This window comes from Lynx rufus, unplaced genomic scaffold (genome assembly GCF_022079265.1).
Source record: "Lynx rufus isolate CCGP_SWC_20201006 ecotype Redwood Valley unplaced genomic scaffold, mLynRuf1.p SCAF_11, whole genome shotgun sequence".
NCBI classification, from domain to species: domain Eukaryota; kingdom Metazoa; phylum Chordata; class Mammalia; order Carnivora; family Felidae; genus Lynx; species Lynx rufus.
In genome coordinates, this window is record NW_025814825.1 from 18,678,037 (window position 1) to 18,695,000 (window position 16,964).

At 45.8% G+C, this 16,964-nt stretch overlaps 1 protein-coding gene across 5 annotated transcripts in view; it reads right to left on the minus strand.

Moving 5' to 3' along the window:
• The window catches only part of KCNMA1 (potassium calcium-activated channel subfamily M alpha 1), a 731,687-nt gene that overhangs the window by 344,895 nt on the left and 369,828 nt on the right, over positions 1–16,964 (minus strand). For 4 of the 5 annotated variants that reach the window (XM_047073026.1, XM_047073024.1, XM_047073023.1 and 1 more), the window contains exon 3: positions 16,523–16,584. In XM_047073026.1, the coding sequence (XP_046928982.1) occupies positions 16,523–16,584 (62 nt within the window). Of the gene's footprint in view, positions 1–14,822; positions 14,838–16,522; positions 16,585–16,964 lie in introns of those variants that run through there. The other variant, XM_047073025.1, reaches the window with a different exon arrangement.

Below are 16,964 nucleotides of genomic sequence, written 5' to 3' on the forward strand. Positions count from 1 at the left end.
TGGATATTAAGTCTCAGAGAGGGTAATTTCTTGCCAAGGGCACACAGCTAGTAAGCAACAGCATCGGCACTTATAACCAGGTCTACTTGCCTCAGTTTTTAACTGCAACAAAACAATTCTAGGAAAAAAAAAAAAAAAAAAAAAGAGGCGGGGGGGGCGGAATTTCAGAGAAAAAAGAGAAAGATTTTTCTTATTGTTAAATTGAGAAAGCTGAGATCCTGTGAAGAAATATGCCCTGAGACATAGAGTTCAGCAGAGATTTCCAGTAAAGCGTTCTTTCCACTGTCCTGTTTATAAGCCATAGCAGGAAAACCCCTTAGCAAAACTATAGCAGAACTGGGTGCTAACAGATTGCCTCACATAAAAGGATGAATTTCTGAAAAGGATAACTTTGCAAGTACAATTAATACTAGCAGCTATCCACCAAAGTCTGTTCTTTGCTTTCCTAGGGTCTAGCTTGCTTCTCTAAATATTAGGATTCAGCCTCATTCAGGACATTAAGCACTTCATTAAACTGAAATCCAAGTTAATTTGATTGCACAATTACAAACTGTCCCTGGCTGGACATGGTTTCATTTGTCAGGTGGCAAGGGGGCAGCATGGCCTGATGGCATGCTGGATCTGCATTTTATCCCCAGCTTGAGGCCTCGGCATTTTCTGGTTTTGACCTCATCAAGCCTTACCGTGGGGGAAGTTAAACTGGAGCAGGAGGCAGATGTTCTCCTTACCAAAGCTGTCGAGGGCACCTGGAGGCCCATCCGTTGGGTTTGCAAAGGAACAGGGCACAAGAAGAGCTCTGGTCACCTAGAAATGGCAGCAATGGGGTTGAACCAAAAGCCCACTGTGCACAGGGCAACTCACTCACATGGGGAGCATGCATCCAGGCAGCCCCTTCCCTGTCCCCTGTGCCCAGCTTTACCTTAACAACAGCAGGCTCACCTGTTAAGCTATTCAACTTAGATGTACATGGGGATAGATAAATCCTGTTGTACTCAACAGTAATTTACTGACATTAACAGACCTGTAAACACTAGACTTTGTGAATTAGCATTCCCCTCTCCCCTGCTACTCATGCATGTGATCAAAGGACCCACCCCCAGTTCTTTCCAGGAGAGACCCCTCCTCCAGCCAGCCTAGTTCCCTCACTGACTCTGGTATAAAGATGTTAACCTTGCCCAGAAAGAAGGCTGGCCTTGGCCCTCAGCTTTTGGGAGGCAATCTCTAAGCCTTTGGGGGGTCATGCCCAATTAAAAGTCTTTGCCGGAGTGTCTTGTGTCAGCCTGGAGAGTAACAACGAGATTGGCAAGATGGAGAGGAGTGGCTAACCACACCAGAAAGTCTCACATTGTGATGTATAGCGGGGGCTCTGGGTCATATGGTATTTGCAGCTTCCAAAAAGGCTGGAGACTGGGAGGTCAGCCATATGGACAGTCACTCAAGTTTGTGTGTTGGAGCCCCCAAAACACTCTGAACATCTACCTTGGTGAGCTTCCCCCACTGGCAATATTCTTTGTGTGTTGTCAGATATGAATGCTGGAAAAGTAACACTGCCCATGACTCCCCAGGGAGAGAACAATGGAAGTTCCATGTTTGGTACTTTCATGGTACTCTGTGCCTCTTTCCTTGTCTGAGTTTCATCTGTATTTTTTCCCTGAAGGAAACTGTCTTTGAACCTAACAGCTTTTGATGAGTTTTGTCCTTCTAGTGAATTATCAAAGCTGGGGGTAATTTGGGGAGCTCTTTGAGCTTGGGGCTGGTGTGGGAAGTAAGGGTGACCCTGTGGACTCTTCACCCTATCCCCTCCTTCCATACTATCTAAATTCCACCCATGCCTGGACCCCACCTCCCTGGTGCCCTAAATTACTGCAGCTCAGAGAACATGCTCTCTTCTGGACTCAGAGCTAGCATTGCTCAGACTACTTTTTCACAAAACCCATACATAGTAAGATACAGATTTTACATCACAAGCCAGTACAGACATACATTTACATAGTACACACAGCTCTACGTACATAACCAAGACAAATTTTCATCAAATCACAGTGACCTTCCGGAGCAGTATTTTCACCAAAGGCTGTTCAATCTCATCTTTTAAAAGTGCTTATTGTGAACCACTCTATTGCCTTCCCAAACCATTAATGAGTTGAGGGTTGTAGTTTGCACCACCTCGATAATTAACCACATCCCTGCTTTGCAACTTCTTGTTTTGTTTCCTAATTTGAATGTGTTCACATGTTGTCCCTCTAAAGACCTGATTCAAAACAAACTTCAAAAGGACAACAGAGATATCTAAATTTGGGGGGCCACGGGAATGCAAATTGGTGCAGCCACTCTGGAAAACAGTATGGAGGTTCCTCAAAAAATTAAAAATAGATCTACCCTATGACCCAGCAATAGCACTGCTAGGAATTTACCCAAGGGATACAGGAGTACTGATGCATAGGGGCACTTGTACCCCAATGTTTATAGCAGCACTCTCAACAATAGCCAAATGATGGAAAGAGCCTAAACGTCCATCAACTGATGAATGGATAAAGAAATTGTGGTTTATATACACAATGGAGTACTACGTGGCAATGAGAAAGAATGAAATATGGCCCTTTGTAGCAACATGGATGGAAGTGGAGAGTGTGATGCTAAGTGAAATAAGCCATACAGAGAAAGACAGATACCATATGGTTTCACTCTTATGTGGATCCTGAGAAACTTAACAGAAACCCATGGGAAGGGGAAGGAAAAAAAAAGAGGTTAGAGTGGGAAAGAGCCAAAGCATAAGAGACTCTTAAAAACTGAGAACAAACTGAGGGTTGATGGGGGGTGGGAGGGAGGGGAGCGTGGGTGATGGGTATTGAGGAGGGCACCTTTTGGGATGAGCACTGGGTATTGTATGGAAACCAATTTGACAATAAACTTCATGTATTAAAAATATAAAAAATAAATAAATAAATAATTTTGGGGGGCCACGTTCATGCTGGGCACTTTACTAAGAGCTTTTACAGGCATGATTCGATGCCTTGTACACACAGCCACAAGGTAGGTATTATCGCTGTCCCTCGTCACCATTTTCACCCCACTCCACACAAAAGACCTTACCGCCTGGAAAGGTTAACTAGCTCACCCAAATACAAGGACTACAGAGGGTAGAGCAGGATAAGCCCAGGAGGGCCTGAGTCCAAACCCTGCTGCTAACTATTGGGTGGTGCTGCCCATTCCTTTCTACCCATTCTCATGCTGGGCCAGAGCCCCCCAGAGACCTCTTTGCCCTCCATGGACAAGGCAGCAACAACACACACGAATGCATAAAACTGGCCAAGCAACTCGGGGTGGAAGAAGCTGGCAAACGTTTCCGCCAGCCAGCACTCTTTCCAAGCAAGGGTCACCGACCTCCTGCCCCTACACAGCACTGCCAGGCCTGTCTGTCACGGTTCCCCTCACTCATCTCAGGGGAGTCTCCTTCTTCCGGAACGTCAGTCACCCCTGACTGCTTCCCCCACCTTGCACCAATTAAACTGTCTCAGTTGGCTGGGTTGGAGACAGGTGCAAGCAGGAAGAAATCCGAAGGAAGCAGGGAATTCAGGAGAGATGGGGCTTCTCTGGGAAGCTGCTCTTCAGTTTTCTGTCAAACTGGTCTGAAAACTGGTCAGATGAGCCCACAGAGGTTCCCCAGAGACTCTGCAGCCATAGGTGAAAGACTCAGCCTTCTGGAGAAGTGGCAGCTGCTTGTGTCTGCTTGGGCACCCCACAGATGCCCAGGTTCTGGTGCACCAGAGCTGTGTCTCAGATGAAATGCTCTTGGCTGGAGATGGTTTGTATCCCTGGATTGCAACCCAGGGAGGAGATTTCCCTCTAAATATAGGTGCTAACCGACAGTGTATGAGAGAAGCAGAAAAGAAAGAGTGTTTAGTTCTGCCCTGTAGACCCATCTCACCTTACGTACTTCCTGGGTAGGGGCCTCCTTTCCCTGGTTTTGTTAGCACTGCCCCTCCATTTTCAAGATTTCAAATGCAGTGGGGGGAAAGGGGTATGTATGACTGCTTGAGATGAGAAAACACACTACAGAGAGACTTGCCCTTGGATGTGTTTTATATGCCAGGAGGGGAGGGTTGTCAGTCAATCTCTGCTTAGCCCTTGGGTATGAGGACTGCCCTCTGTCTGTCACGTGATCTTCATGGCAGAAGAAACAACCGTGTGTGGGCAGATGAACCCACCCTACAGAGCAGGAATCCTTAACTTGGGGTACATGGACCAACTTTAGGGTCCCTGGCAAGCAAAATTCCCATAGCGTTCATCAAATTCCCAAAGGGGTGCCTGACCCACAGGAGAACCACCACCACTGCACATCGTAATCATGCACATTGCCTTCCGTAATTTTACTTGCTCTAGGTACCAGCTCTTACTCATGCATGCCTCCTCTGAGCATATGCATATGAGTGCACACAGACACACAGCCACCAAATGCTCCATCCTTGTCTACTCCCCAGCCTCACTAAGTACTTGATAACAGATTGTGCTCCAAGGCACTGACAGACCGCATGGCTGCCTGGAGCACATCTCAATTATTACTGCTGCTCTTTATAGACCTTGTCTTATCATTCCTGTTCATGTTATTATGAAGAGGGAAAAATCCTTCATGCACTCCCCACCCTTCTTCCTGATGCTAGAGGAAAAGCATATGCCAGGCAGAGTCATCCAATGGCACCCTTGTCCTTCATCTTTCTCTACATACAGTCCCTGCAGTTCCCTCTAAGACATCAAGATCAATTGTATCTCAAACTGGGCCATAGGTTCACTTCCGGGTGGGAGGTAGGGGGAGGTAGAGAGAGAAAGGTGAAAATACCAGTTCTCAAAGGAAGAGACGGGGGCTCTCTGCCTGGGCATAAATAGGAACATGGATCGAATATCTTTAAGAAGGACAAGTGCCTTATAGTAGATTCCAACATCTAACTGGTAGGCCCTACAGTCCTACCTCCATTTTCTTCCTGAGAGTATCATGATAAGTGAAAGGTGGTATGAGTATTTTCCATTTGGAAACCAGACTGATGAAGCAGCTCTACTGGAATCAGGGTTATCATAATAGAACGGCCATCTTTTTCATAGCTCTGAAAATATTTGAGCCCTCTATATTCAAGGACAGCCTCATAGCACTACCTTAACATTAACTGCCAAGTTTCCATGTAAAAAGTGAAAGATGAGGGGATGAAGATATAGCTGAGACTTGGGACCATATCTAGAAGAAAGGTCCAGAGATGCTTCGGATTTTGTTTTTAAAGGGGCCATCGCATAAGAATTTCATCACTAAGTGTTGAACTGAATGCTCAGCAAATTGCAACCTTTAAAGTTGATAAAAAATACAGCCAAGATTTATCTATGTTAACCCATGCTTTTATACCCACATATGCTAGAAATTAAACCAAGTTTCATATAATGTGTCCATTTATTTTTTTTTATTTTTTTAAACATTTTTTTTAACATTTTATTTATTTTTGAGACAGAGAGAGACAGAGCGTGAACGGGGGAGGGGCAGAGAGAGAGGGAGACACAGAATCGGAAGCAGGCTCCAGGCTCTGAGCCAGCAGCCCAGAGCCCGACGCGGGGCTCGAACTCACAGACCGCGAGATCGTGATCTGAGCTGAAGTCTGACGCTTAACCGACTGAGCCACTCAGGCGCCCCATAATGTGTCCATTTAGACAAGTGAGAGGATAGATCCCAACAATGATCAACACACATGCTCAGTATAATCAACTCGGTTTTGGTCAAGTTAATACACCAGCAGAACAGACAGACTTGGGCCTCTTTTCTTATAAAGAATCTGACAATTTAAGGGGGTTGTGTTCACTTCCATTTATGTCCTGGAAAATACACTCTTGTGACTTAGCAACCATGTTTAAAAAGCTCTAGCAGTTCTTAAACAAACAGAGCGTATGTTTATGAGGTCCTAACGACGTTATTTTCAGGGATGACGTAGAGTTTTTGATATGTAGCTTTAGGGATTTACAGTAAGTTACGGGTAATTTATTACTGTGACATACAGTATATGCCTAGAGAAAAGTGGAAACTTACCTAAGCAGCATTTGCAAGTGTGTTAGATGGGAAACAAGACAGAGAACCTGAAGACCAGGGTCTCGTCACTTTGGAGAGTGAAGGGGCCCTTTCTGGGAGATGGAAAATCAAGAGTTAAGAAGATTTTTCTGGCACTCAGAGAGCAGAGCTAATTCAAGACCAGAAAGAGAGACGGTTTAGAATAAAGACTGAAAACGGGAGGCCCAAATCTGGCCTGCAGAAGTGTTTTGTTTGGCCTGCAGACTGCTTTAAAAGATCTGGAGCCGTGGGCAGTATTTTAAACCTGGAGATTCAACATCAAGCCTGGTTCGCCTCTCCTCTCTCTGAAACACAGGAAGATCTGGCCACATGCGCCTGCACTCTGCCTGGGGATGAGCAGCTGGAGCTGGGCAGTCACTTCAGGAGGGCTTGAGCTCTCAGCTCAGCTCAGTCCTCACCAGACCTCCAGCCCTCCTTCCTAACATCTGGCCGACCGCCCCCGTCTACTAGAGCCTTGTACCCCGTCTGCTGCAGACCTTGCTGTAGGGAACGTTATCTTTCACTATGGTGCTCCTAGTGAGCAGATCTCCTAAACTGGCAAGGCTTCTTTTCAGATATAAGGACAGACAAAGCACATGTTTCTCTCTAAAACTCATCAGAAGATTATTAGGTTTTCTGACAAAATTGGACTTATCTATAGGTGCCACTCTTTTCAAGGCTGGGCTGCTGAAGTTCTCATTTCCCAAAGCCAAGTCAAAACACATGGTTTGAAATGGAATGTGTTTTTTTTTTTGTTTTGTTTTTTTTTTTTGTTTTGTTTTGTTTTTTAAATACCCTCATCAGAAACAATTAGATGATGCTGGGAGGAATGGGATATTAGGCTTCTGTCTCTGGGCATGTTTTCTTATCTGTGAAAATTTCCAGATGGATGGGGCTGACAGGAAGGGAGGAAACAGAGCCAGCTTTCCATCAGGCACAGCAGACACTGTCTATGGCCCACCAGACTTCTAGCAACGTGCAAAAATGTCTTACTTTTCATTTCTTTAAAATCAGAAGAAAAAATGTAAATATAATAATAACGAACACGTAAAAATGAATCCAGCCTGGATTATATTTATCTTTATATGAATGTAGTCGCAAAATGTGACTTTTAATATTCTGTACAGGGAAAGGGACCCAAGAAGGCATAAGGACCTATACCCACAAAAATCATCGTGTGTCCCTACAGGCAAACCATGGTCTCCAGACAAACATCCTGGAACGTGTGGGGACCGCTTTGTCAGTACAGCACTGCCTCCCTTAGCCATAACTTTCCTCCCCACCACATCGCGGGACGTTCCGCATGTGGCAAGTTCATAAACTAGGCCTCTGAAAGGCACGTTACACCCTGACTTTGGCGTCAGAAAGATGGAGTGGATGCCTTTCGGTCAGCCACTTCTGGAATTTTCCAAAGATAAGTCTCTAAAGATTTTTGTCGTGTGCAAGTGTAGAACAGGCGTTACCGCCAACAGGGAGAGTTTGCTTTTCTGGTTCTGTTAGGCCACCTCTGGAGCAATCTCAGTCCTTTATCTCGGCGGCTCATTTCAAGGCGGGGCTTTGCCGGACTCAGCACGTACTGAAAATAAAAGCCAGAGGACACAGCACAGGCCAGAATGGGAGTCCCCTCTTGTGGATTCTTAGAATTAATGGGAGACTGAGTTTTCTCTCTCCTCAACTCAAAACCTCCCCAGACTGCCAACACTCCCAAGATCCAGCTGTCTGCTTGGCTTTTCTAACTTCAGCCCTTATCCTTAGCAATGCTTATATTAGAGACTGATGATATACTGAAATCTTCCTTGGTACCTTGTTTTATTGCCGCCATTTTCCTGTATCTTTTTTCTTTTTCCTATGTTTATGTTCATTTTCCGTCTATTTCCCATATGATGGCTAGACTTCCTGACCCTTGTAAAAATATCTATAACTTTAAAGTCTTAATGAAAAAGATCGAGTCTTACACATAGTATTGTAAACCTTCCATACCTCGCAAATGTCTTACACACAGTCAGTACTTAACAGGGATCTCTTACCTGACTGATACCTTTAAGGTCATGGGCGCATGGCTCTCAGCTTCATCTCTGTTGTTATGGTAAGATTGGTGGCCAGTCCTCCCATGCTATACTTTCCCATCAATCTAGAGGTGGGACAGGGATTGTCCCCTACACACACACACACACACACACACACACACACACACTCCCTTCTCCCAAATTCTATGAGTAGTCACAAGTGCATTAAAAAGTCCCAAGGGGTAGGGGCGCCTGGGTGGTGCAGTCGGTTAAGCGTCCGACTTCAGCCAGGTCACGATCTCGCGGTCCGTGAGTTCGAGCCCCGCGTCGGGCTCTGGGCTGATGGCTCAGAGCCTTTCCGATTCTGTGTCTCCCTCTCTCTCTGCCCCTCCACCGTTCATGCTCTGTCTCTCTCTGTCCCAAAAATAAATAAACGTTGAAAAAAAAAAAAAGTCCCAAAGGCATCCTTGCTGTAAGAAGTTCTATTTTTAAAACACAAATGACTCATCACTAACCAGGGTCTCCCCAAAGCTACAATTTGTCAGGCTGTCAGGAAGAAGGACAGGGGGGACAAAAAGCAAAGACAGAGGTCACATCTCCATCCTCATCTGAAGCCCATAAAACCCATCATAAAGCTGTAACCATCTCCACCAAGCTCAGCACAATCCGGGTTGTGTTAAGCACGAGCCCTGCCCTTCTGTTTGGATTATACCGCCCTGAGTGCTAACCTTCTCTCCAGCTGGCTCCTACCCCAATCCCTTGAGAGTTTTGCATGCATGTCTGCCTGGGACATCAGGTAGAAGACCATTGCTGTGCAACAGGGAGAAGATCCGGCCCTCGTGCAACATAAACACACACTAATTGCAGAAGACATACACATTAACTGAACCTCCACGGGAATGCATTTTCTTTATTTTCCCTGAAATAAGCATTCTTTTCAATGCATCAGAGAATCTAAAGTTTTCTTTTGAAATTCTGGAGAGTGGTGAGGAAAGAAGAAATAATTCATTATAATTTTTGGAGAGGAAAGTAAATGTGGATTTATAGACATAGTTGTCGGATAGGGTTTTCACAGGGAAACAAATGAGCCATTGGGCAACGTGTCCTCAAAGGTCATGCATAACAAATTCCAAACAGGCCAAACCAAAGCATTCGGCCTTGTTCACCTTCCACAACACAGTTGAACTCTTACTCCCCTTCTGAAATAGTACAGAAAAAAAAAAGAAAAGAAAAAAAAAGGATCATAAAATCAAGGAATTCAGGGCCTCCCTGCCAAGGGGGATGAAATAAAGGAATCCCAAGCATCTATCTGGCATTATCTTTGTTCTTATCCATGACCCTAAAGTTGCCCCCATGATGACAGACTAAAACTCCAAAATGGGCATAAAAACCACTATTTGCTTTGCTCTTCAATGGATAATATTTGCCATCACATCTTTGTTGATTTTGTATGTGGTAGAAAGAACCCAAGAGATCAAGGAGAAAGGGCCCTGGACTGGGGAGCATTGATTGCTCTGTCTTCAATTCAGCCCCTGGCAAGTTGGGTGTTCTTGAGAAGGTCACTTAACCCTCATCAGGCAGGGGAGAATGCTGAGGCACAGGGAACAGTGGCACCAAGTGGACTCTGAAATCTCTCCAAGTTCTAACATTTTATTCTCTCCAGTTGTCCCTTGCCGCAAATCCGGAAGTAGGTCTAGCTGTGTCTTCCCTCCCACTCCTAACACAGTCCCTGATTTTTCCCAAGGAAATGCCAAAGATGAGCAGCTCATCCTGATGCTTCCAGCTGCTGTCACGTGTGGTACCTAGGCATCACCTGCACAATGAGAAATAAGTGAGGAAGCCAAGACCGCCTCACCCAGATGGAAGGGGGAAGGTTACCCTGTGGGCACCTCCTCCACCTGTCTTCTCTGCCAGGTTTATGCACCACCTGATGAAAAAATGGCATTTCAGAAAGCTAGACCAAGTAGCACAGTTGAGTTAGGGTTGTTCCCACATAGGAGAATTGAGTGTTGCCATTAAAGGTTAAATCCTGAAAGGGGACAAGGACTTCTCATTGGGAGTTATTTACAGACTCTTTGCCCTGAAGGCACCCCCCTCCCCCATCCCCTCAGTGGGCCCAGCTCCTCCACCATCTGACATTCCATTCTTTCAACAGCTGCAGGCGCTCCTGTTGTGCTCCCCTTCACAGATGTGCAGTGCTGTTCTGAACATCCTGCCCTTGAACTTTCCCTACCCATAATTTTCCAGACCAAAGCCTGGCAATAAAAATGTCAGTGAGGGACAGAGAAAATTGGGGGGAGTATGTAAAAAGGAAAAAAAAAAGAATAGGAGGATGCTTTGCACAGACAGTGATTTGTGTTGACTTCTTCAACAAAGGCTAAATGCATACCGTGACTCCTCAAAAAGGGCATCAAGGCGGGGAACGGCAGTGAATTTCTCAGAACGCCAGCTAGAAAGGCCACGTTCCATAAAGGAGCTGAGCACAAGGGAAGGTGATGAGCTTCCTTCCCTATACCATGGGTCACCCAGCTCTTCTTGCTGTGAGGCAGGGGGCGCGTTCAGGTACTCCATAGTACTTCATGGTACTTCACAGTCTACGATGAGCTTCCATGGAGGTGGTGATGCTGTCCTCACAGCTCTGCCAGGCGCCTGCTACAAAGCTGCCACGTGTGAAGCACTGGGTCGACACCTGTGCTCATGGCCAGCAAGAACAAGACTGGAGGAGGCGATCGGGATATCTTACATTGTTACAAAGACCTCCACAGAAACCTCTCGTGGACCAAATTCTCCTAAAGTCCACCGGTAATCCTAACTTTCTAGGCACATCATGCAAAATTATAACAAATTAACTAAATTGTACAACTTTCTAAAGAGATAAGAGATAAAAGAATCTGTCTAATGGAGAAGCAGGGCTTCTCTCATTATCTACTCTAGTGTGCCAAATGATAGGCGCAGAGGGGGAGGTAAGAAAGGGGATGGGGGGGGTGGGGTGGGGAAAGGGTCTTTCTACTGGGAATGAATCCCTTAACTGGGAGAAGCCATTGAGAAACAATCAACTTCCCTTGTTCTTTGCAAACATGACCCTCTTCCATCACCAAATGCTGCCCGTCCTTTGAGATAAAAGAGAAGGGAGTCTTATTAAGCTATAATGTAGGAGAAAATGAATCAAGACATAACCAGACATCAAACAGCACATGTCCCACAGACATGTACCATGTCTCTCATGTCCTAGGAAGGAAGCTGTGATAGGGCCCCTGCTGACTTGCAGGCCTGGCCCCAAAGGTAGGAAATGGGAAGATGGAGAACAAAAGAGAAAACAGGACAGAGGAGCTGGCTAAGGAGGCTAAGCCATATCTCGTTCTGGTGACATGTCACTTAACCCATTTGGTCACTTCTACAACCTGGAATTTCACTTCTAGATACTTGGGAGAGAGATGCCTTTAGATAACGCCGGGTTCAAATCCTGGCTCCAACTCAGGAGCAACATGGTTTGGGACCAATGTTGAATCTTCAGCCTCCTCACCTGTACAATGGGAAAGGTGATAAGACCACCCAATCAGGTTGTTGGGGGAATCTAGTGAGGTCCCATGTGGTGTGTATTGTAATGTGCTTGACACTATACCTCACACAAGTCTATGATCAGGGAATGTTAGTTCTCCTGGCCACCTGCCTGTCTCTCCCTTGCTCAAGAGAACTTCTAGGCTGAGGGATGAGAGGTCTGGCTTGTGTGAACACTCAGCAGGAAAAATAGCTGGTGATTGGCCAGTTCTGCGAAGGCTGTGGGTATCCCCATCATATAAAGGGTACCAGTTTTATTTTCAGAAACTATGGAAACAGTCTGGTCAGTTTCTACTGCAGTCTTCAAGATAACCTTCCTGAACCATACCTAACCCTAAGCAATTTTACAGTGTAAAAAATCTTCCACGTTATCACACCCAAGAGGTCCCAGATGAGTGAATGAATACAAGATGAATGAATCCATGAATACAAACGTAAATTGTTAAATGAATGTTAAAGACCAGGGGAAGGCCATTTCCACATCATAATACCACCATTATCCTGGAATCCAGCCCTTGGATTAAATGCTCTCCAAATTTTGCACCACTCTTCCCTCCTCCTTGCTAATGTCCATATCCCCAAAGCTTCACTGCTGGTATGAGAAGCCAAGAGCAAAGGCTGGTGAAATCAGCGGGTGCCCCCACTGTGTGCCAGCAATTTTGGAGCAGATAAAGTCATTAAGGAAAATTTTAACAATGTATAACCTTTCAGCTTTACTCTGGTAACAGCAGGTAGCTTGCCTTGCAGAGACATGAGCCTGCACTGAAGTCACCAGTAAGCAGAACTTGACCTTCATTTTCAGTATACGCAGTATTAAATATTCATCACCCACAGAACTGTAGCATAAGAAGCAGCTGAGTTTAAACATGAATCAAAGGAATAAATATCTCCCCACAGGTGAGTCATCCTTTCCAAGAATGCCCCTGGAAAAAAAATGCAAATACCCAGGGCCTGGAGCCTCTGTCTCTTCCAACTTTCTCTTGAAATTCTAGAAGCAGCAGGAACTGCTGCATTATGCAATCCATGAATCCTGCCCTCACACTGACATCGTTGGGTCTTTTTTTTTTTTTTCTTATCTGTTAGAGAAGAATTACTGTTCCTATGTCAAAGACAGAAAATAGACAGGGATGGAACCAGCAATGGTGACATTATCACCCACAGGGTGTCTGGGGCACTTTTGACTTGGTTGTACAATTTTTTAAAAATCTTTGCTTCACAGAGTATCAGAGTGTGTGGGAGGAATGGCTTGGAATAGACATCAAGAGACATCAGAATTAGGAGCTGGAGTGGCAGATGCCTTAAATTGGGCAGAACATCTTTCAAAGGGATGAAAAAAAATGGAGTTCTTTTGGACAATGTCTGCCTCATGTGGCTAATTTAATATCTTTTGAGGGACGGGATGACTGTCTTTGGAGGACTTAGTGCTCCTCTGTGTCTGCAAGGAATCGGCACTTGTGCCTATCCAAAGACTTGGTAGAACAACTCCTTCTGCTTGGGTGTTTCTAGAGAGTCTACTGCTGGGATGATGAAGCATAATTTTAACACAGTTTAATGTCCCTCTTTGGCTTTCAACTCCAGGAGCTCTGAGCACAATCTGTCTTAGCTAGACAGCAATCACTTGAGGCTGCACGAGTGATTCTTCTGCGGCGATCACTCTAGGAAAACTAAGACCCAAAGAAGGGCTCCTCAAACCCTTGAATGAAAAAGAGCTGCTTGGGGACCGATCTTGGCCTAACAATGGGAAAGGAAAGATGCGTAGGAGAGGCTGTGTTTGGAAATGACTTACCCACTGCCTTGATACTAAACTCAGCTTTGAAAGGTTAAAAAGATCAGACAACCACTCTTCACGACATTTATCTGAACTGCCTTCCCCACCTGTTGCCCATTCGCACAGCCTGGACGGGCCTGCCTGACACTGAGCCAGCAGGGCAGACCCCGGAGCTTACCTCATATATTGATCTGCATTCCTCCCACTCTGCAAGGGGCTGGGTGCAGAGAGCCTCACATCTTGAGCTTGTGCTGCTGGAGTATCCCCCACCATTGTGAGGGAGGCCAGCTCTGATCAAAATTCACTGAGACAAGCCACTTCACGACAATGTCTGCCCAATTAGGCTCGTGCAAGGGAAAGCCTACAGATTGATTTATTCAAAGGGCATAAATGTTAACTAAAATTCATTGGAAGAATACTAGGTGTTTTTTTCCCAGTACTGGGTGATGATATAGTATAACTTCCAAGAGAAGTCTAAAGCTCTCATTCCAAGATGCCCAAATGGCCAGTCAAACCACCAGTGTGTACAATCGATGAGAATCTTGAATGAATAGATGGATTTGGGGAATTTACATCCTGCTTTCTTACACATTTTCCATTTGCATCTTATGTGTGGACAGAACTTCATTTTCTCTTGTTTACTGTGCTTGATTACAATGTCTAACAGGTTATTTGTTTATTCCTGGGAATCTGTGGACTTGCCATAAAGGTTACTCTACAGACTCAACCTTACTTCTTCCCCTTGTTTGATATGCACATGCTCTGCTGGTCTTTCCCCAGGAAGATGGAAGCCTCCTTGGTATTGGCTGTGCCGATCAGGTCACCCACGGTACAGAACCTTGGGAGATGGCTTTAGAACCAAAGGTAGTAATGCAAATGAGAAATGGAAGGGCCTACATAAATAAACCAAGTCTCGCTTTGCCCAACCATGTGTGGGTTTGAGGGACAAAGAAGGACTGAGCTAGGACAGTCTCCAGGGAGAGTGGAGACAAGCTTGGTTCTAAGATTTTTGGCATTTTTGCTGAAAAAAAGTGGAGAACAGGGTCGCCTGTCCATCTATGGAATAGACTCTTTGCAAGTCCATAAAAGAAACCAGAACCAGAGAGGGCTCCCAACGCTGGATTTCCCAAGGCTTAGCAAAATCATAGCTGAATCTAGGGTACTGAGATGGTGCAGGGTATCCAGGGAAGAGGCTCTTTTGTCTTAGAGAATTTCATTCCTCTCCATCCTCTCACATGGAGCCAAGAACACCAGGATGAAAGATTGCCTCTTAATAAACACTGTAAAAAAGGACACAATTCAAATCCATCTAACAAGAGTATTTTATTTCTGAGAAATACAGAGGAGCAGAAAGGGTGGGGAAGGGAAAGAAGGTGCCGAGGCATCTCTCCTAACTGATCACCACACTCACCTTCATGTAAGGGTTTGCTCTGTCTGGGGCACACATATGCATGCCCAAACCCATTTCCTGAGCCTGCCATGGAAGCTGACAGGCTATGCATCCCCTGACATGTGAGAACACTCCTCAATCCTGAAAGGGAATGGAGAAATAAGACCAGGGCTTTAGGAGATCCTTGGTTCAATTCAAATATGGTCCAGAATTATGAAGAATAGATACTTAAAAGAGGCTTACCTTCAATGACATACCAGCTGGAATTTTCCAGACTTAAAAAGCTCTTCTCTTTCTTGGCCAGGAAGAGCTGATGGAGGGAGTGTGTGGAATCTTGTCTCCTGGAGGACTTTTAAAGGACCCTCCTCCACCTGAGACAGGTGAAGGCAGTCCAGCCTCATATGTGGCAATGGGCAGAAGGACCTCTGATACTCTGAGACTTGGCTGACGCCCAGAGACAAGTGATTAAAGGGGACGTTTTCTTTATTTTCCCTGACATGGCATCTTGGCCTCAGTACCCAATTGCACATCAGCACCCAATTGCACAAAATCCTTTGGCTGGTGACCAGATGCCTCTGAGAAATTCAGAATTCAGGCGTGCATGACATTGCTACCATCCTGAGCCACAGGAAAAGAGCACTGGGCTCAGAATTCAGGCACCCCAGGGTCTGCTCCAACAAGGACACAAAGCAGGTTTCCTGGAATCAAACTCTAGCAGACGGCCATACCAGGGATGGAGTTCAAAGAGTTGAAAACACTCTCATAGTAGACTATGTAGGAAAAGAGCTCAAGTCCACTGCCCAGTTTTCAAGTACATGTCGCCACAAAAAGGTGTGTCAGACCAGCTCAGCTCCAGTTTCCCAGATGCTGTCAGCCTCAAACTTGCAATAGAATAGTTGGAATAAATGAGCCCCTTCCTCCCCCACCCCCCGCCAGGGTGACACCTGCAGGAACCAGAGCAGAGCTGGCCGCCACCTAGCAGCTCTGCTCAGTGACCTCTCCTGCCTCCTATGAAGCCTTTACAACGTCGCAACACCCCACCTCAGGGTCACCCTAGAGCACCAGTTCGCTCAACTGGCACCTTAGGGGTCTGCACAAATGTCCACTCTAGGAAATCCTAGATGGCCATGGGTCTCCACCTCTGGGAGTCATCACGAACTCCTCCGTCCCATCTGTGACCTTCACAAGTGAAGAAGCACCAGTGAGCAATGCTTCTGCTGAATATTCTGCTTGGTAGCTGCAAAGGATAGAGCCGTGCTTCCTAATCTAACCTCCAATAAGGTTAAAGCATCAGAAACCCTAATGAGAAGAAGACCTTACCACCATGGCAAGAATAGTTCAGACCCTCACTGGCTGGATACCTGTAGCTCTCCCAGTGGTTGGACATTCACACCAAAGCCCTCTTAACCTCTTGACATCTTCAGTGCAAATACTTCGACGGGAAACAGCTATTTCAAAATAAATAATACCCAGCAAACAAAAATAACACCCTCACATACCTCTCCCCCCCTCTCAGGCCAGCAGAATCAAAGTAACCTTCCTTGTGAGAACTTGTTTTCCCATTCAGAAAACCAGCACAGAGTAGCCCTGCCGTCCTCTGAAAGCCTTCCACACTCAAAAGACTCTTGCAAATTTTGGTGTTAAAGTCAATAAACTGATCAATGTAGAGGCTCATGATTGTTTTTAGGAAAGAGGGCAAGACAATGTATTTGAATACTCACTTTGACGAATCTATGAAGTATATTACAAGTGCACCAATGCTGAGAGCAAAGACTAAGACAACCTGCAAAAGAAGAGGAAAATGCCATCACTTAAGAGCCGACACTGGGAAGCTTCGGGGTTTTTTTGACACAGGTGCGGCAGCAGCTGGGAAGCAGGGTTCCAACTGCTTTCTGGGGCCCGCTTGGGAATCTCAGCCCCTCGAGCTGCCGCCCACCCCCCCTCCACTCCCCAGGATACCCTGATGCTGACTCCGCACCTTGCAGCGGGCAGCAACCTCACTGCTGGCCAACAGGGGTCAGGGTAGACTCTTATATCTATGGCTTTGGGTCTCATCTAGCCCTATTAGCACAGGGTCCCGCTTCTCTGCAATGAAGTCAGCACACTCCAGTGGGAAGAGTGAATAAAAATTCCGGGTGATACAATTGGTCATCTTATGTGTAA